This window comes from Camellia sinensis, chromosome 10 (genome assembly GCF_055761805.1).
Source record: "Camellia sinensis isolate YWXY chromosome 10, ASM5576180v1, whole genome shotgun sequence".
NCBI lineage: Eukaryota > Viridiplantae > Streptophyta > Magnoliopsida > Ericales > Theaceae > Camellia > Camellia sinensis.
The window spans coordinates 131,621,580-131,624,979 of record NC_138970.1 but is presented as its reverse complement, the minus strand read 5'-3'; the positions used below and the strand labels follow the sequence as shown (position 1 = coordinate 131,624,979).

General features: G+C 37.4%; 1 protein-coding gene across 1 annotated transcript; it reads left to right on the top strand.

Annotated features, from left to right (window-relative positions):
* The first annotated feature begins 506 nt into the window (after positions 1-506).
* Positions 507-1,127, top strand: LOC145800695 (putative F-box/kelch-repeat protein At3g27910). Its single transcript, XM_082890422.1, has one exon. It carries the CDS (start codon positions 507-509, stop codon positions 1,125-1,127), a length of 621 nt encoding a protein of 206 aa, XP_082746548.1.
* Positions 1,128-3,400: the final 2,273 nt, after the last annotated feature.

The window sequence follows — 3,400 nt, the reverse complement described above, 5'->3', positions numbered from 1 at the left end:
ACTTTATTTTTTTTCCAATGTAATTTCCTATGTTTTTCTACTAAGAGTTGTTGCCTTTTTATATAAGTAGGGGGTTTTGTAAAATGAGACTATTAACTACAGGATGTGAATGTAATTTTAGAATGTCAAGGCATGGGATGTAATTGGATCAAACCTAAAGAATTGTCGATGTAATTTACCCTTTTATTTGGGAAAAAAAAAAGAAGCTTCTTGGCTTTGGCTCTGGCTCTGGCTCAATAAATACCCACCATCTTGGCCCAAACCCTAAAATAGACCCACACCTTGGCAGCGCCTTTTCAAAACACTAAAATAGAGATGAGAATGCTATCACTATGGTGGCAGTGAAGAAGAACAAGTGAACGAAAGAAACAGAGTGAAGGGAAGATGGCAATGATAGTCGGAGGACGAAGAGTGAGGAAAAGATCAAGCTCAAGCTCCTCTGATTTGCAAGAGGGTCTGGAGAAATCTATCTGTCCAGCAGTCGTTGTTGTCAACTTGAGGGTCTGATGTTGTACTACGTCGATTTGGACGGCAAGAGTTACAAGAGGAGAAAGTTATACCCAAGATGCTGCAGGGAGATCCTCGGAGAACCAGGGCCACAGCCTGAGCTTGATCTTGATGAGCGTTTACGTTTACATAGAAGTAGCGGTGCATTCCGTGAACTCACTCCATTGAACTCGACTTCGAGTTGGCCTCCCGGTGGTTTCATGGTCGTCGCTCTCGGCTCGGCTATCTACGTCTTTGGTGGTTGCATTTCAAACACTGCAACCGACATCGGATGGTTATTATCTCCTAATGTCTCTTATTTCGAGACTAATAGTCCCCAGAAGGGCTGGATTTCATTTCCTGATATGCTGAATCGCAGATATAAGGGTGTAGTAGTAACTGTTGAAGGCAAGATCTATGTTTTTGGGGGAAATGAATTGGATAATTTTCGAGAGCCCTGGGCTGAGGTTTTTGACCCCATAAAAAACAAATGGAAGCCTCTGTGTCCTCTCCCTAAATCTCTTCTCAATTGCAATTATATTACATTAAAGGCTGCTTGTCACGGCCTTGGTTGTTTCCAAGCTATCCGTGCGGCACTTAGACAATCTCAAGCTTCACTTGATGATGCTAAATCAGCCTAACTCACAAACTTAGAAGAGAGAAAAGTTAAGAAGACAATGAGAGTTTGAGAGAATACCTTTTGTATTCACTATGAGAAAGCTTTACAACTCTTGGATGGATTGAGGCAAATGAGCTCCTCTCCTATTTATAGGCTCCCTAGGAGCATTCTAGAATTCTCAAGAGAATGTCATATAGAAGCTTCCCTTGGAAGCCTTCTTTACAAGCTACAAGAATGTTCTAGAGTGCCTTCTAGAACTATCTACCCAAATATCTAATTATATGTACAAGTGTATAGGTTCTTGAATTCCCTAGGTCTTTCTAGAATTCTCCATAGTTTGCTAGGGAGTTCTAGAATCTTCCATTGGCCTCTCTTTCTTTCATGCTTCCCTCGGGATATTGTGGAGAATTCTGTAGGGGCGTGACATGTTGCTTATGGGGAAGAAAATAAAAAGATTTTGATTAGCTGCATGTTTGTGTACGATGTGAATAACAACACTTGGGAAATACTCCCCGATAAAGACGAAGGTTTAGCTTTCGTCAAACGTAGTTATAATAATTTACTTGAGGTTGGCAATTCCCTGTATTGGACAAGATTGGGAATCATTCATGTGTTCAATATGAAGACTTGAAGGTACTATGTTACAGAAATTGAGGGTATCAGGAATCAAATTTGCAAAGCTTATGATCCTAAACCTGAAAGATTGCTTCATTTTAGTGGAAAGGAGTTCTGTCTTCTCACCTTGGATGAGATCGAGGGACGACGGATGGAACGCACCAAAATTCGTTGCTACAAGTTCAAAGTTTCTAAGCAGGGCACTAAAAAAGACCTAGGCAGACTTTATGGCTTCCCTTGTATGTTGTGATAGTTATATAGTTGATTGGCCTTTAGACTTCTGTAGTGACCATGGCCTAGTGCTGTAAGTTTACTTTACATCCTATCTTATCTTACTCATTTGCAATTTGACTGTTGGCTATAATAACCATATTAGAATTCCTCATAAACTACATTTGTACTGTGCTATATCTCACATGGCTATTCCAGTTCTCTTGCTTCTTTAGAGTTTTAAGGACTGGAATGAAAAATGAAGGTATATGTATCATGCGATTGGGATGCATAGTTTAAGGTTTTTTTTTTCCACTCCTAATGGATTTTTAGATGAAGAAGTGGTTGCATGCCTTTTAGGTGGAAAAAGAGGGTTATTATAATACTCTCATAACCCCTCTAGTGCTGAATTGGTAATAAAAAGCATAGTAGTGTGTGAAACACCCATAACTGAAATTGGAACTCTATTAGGTGAAGGCCAATGGTTGCCTCAAGCCATGCCATGCAGTGGATTTGAAATTGAACATGAACTCAAGGTTTTAAAAAATCAACAGAAATCTCTTGTTATGGATGATAATTGGTTTTGGTGGTTACAGCCACCTATTGTAGCCTTTTGTAGCTGTGTGACAAAAAAACACACAAGTAATGGCGACCACCACCATTATGTAACGGCCTTTTGCAATGCCTTTACAACGCCTTTACGGCCATTATGTGTCTGTTTTCAACAAATTCTGCATTAAAAGCCTTTTTTTCTCGTCCTTTTTTTTTTGCTTCTAAAATCACACAAATTCCACACATGATTGATGCAAAAAATTTACATCTACATGTTTTCAATTTCCAATTCTCAACTTCTACAAGATTTAAGGTTAGATGAGCTTAGTTCTTTACTTTGGTTTTGGGTTAGATTTGCTGAACAAAACTTGGATATTATGTTATGTAATTTTCCATTAGTATAGCACATTGTGTTATGAATTATACTAGTGACTCTATAACTAATTATATGAAATAACATACTTCACGAATTGATGAATTATGTCAATGACTCTATAACTAATTATATGAAGGAGCATGCGTCATGAATTGCTTACCATAATAAGGGAGAAGTATCCATAGGTACAAAATCAATATCATATAGAAAATTAAATACATTAATAAAACGAATAATCTCCGTGTCAATGTAAAACTAGTGTAAATTTTAGCACATACATTTGATCATGTTTAAAAACTAAATAAAACCCACAAAAAAACTAGTTTAAAGCTCATTAAATGTGATCATGAAATTAAAAACACATGCCAGTAAATTTTTCCACAGTTGTGCAAAAAGAAGAAAAATCCAAGGCTCCGGTTGTTACCCTTGTCATAATTATTGTATAGCGGCTGCCACCTTTAAAAGAGAAGAATGAGCTAAAAAAATGGTTGAAATTGTGTTTCAATGATTTAACAGTTTTGAAATAATAAAATGGTGAGGAA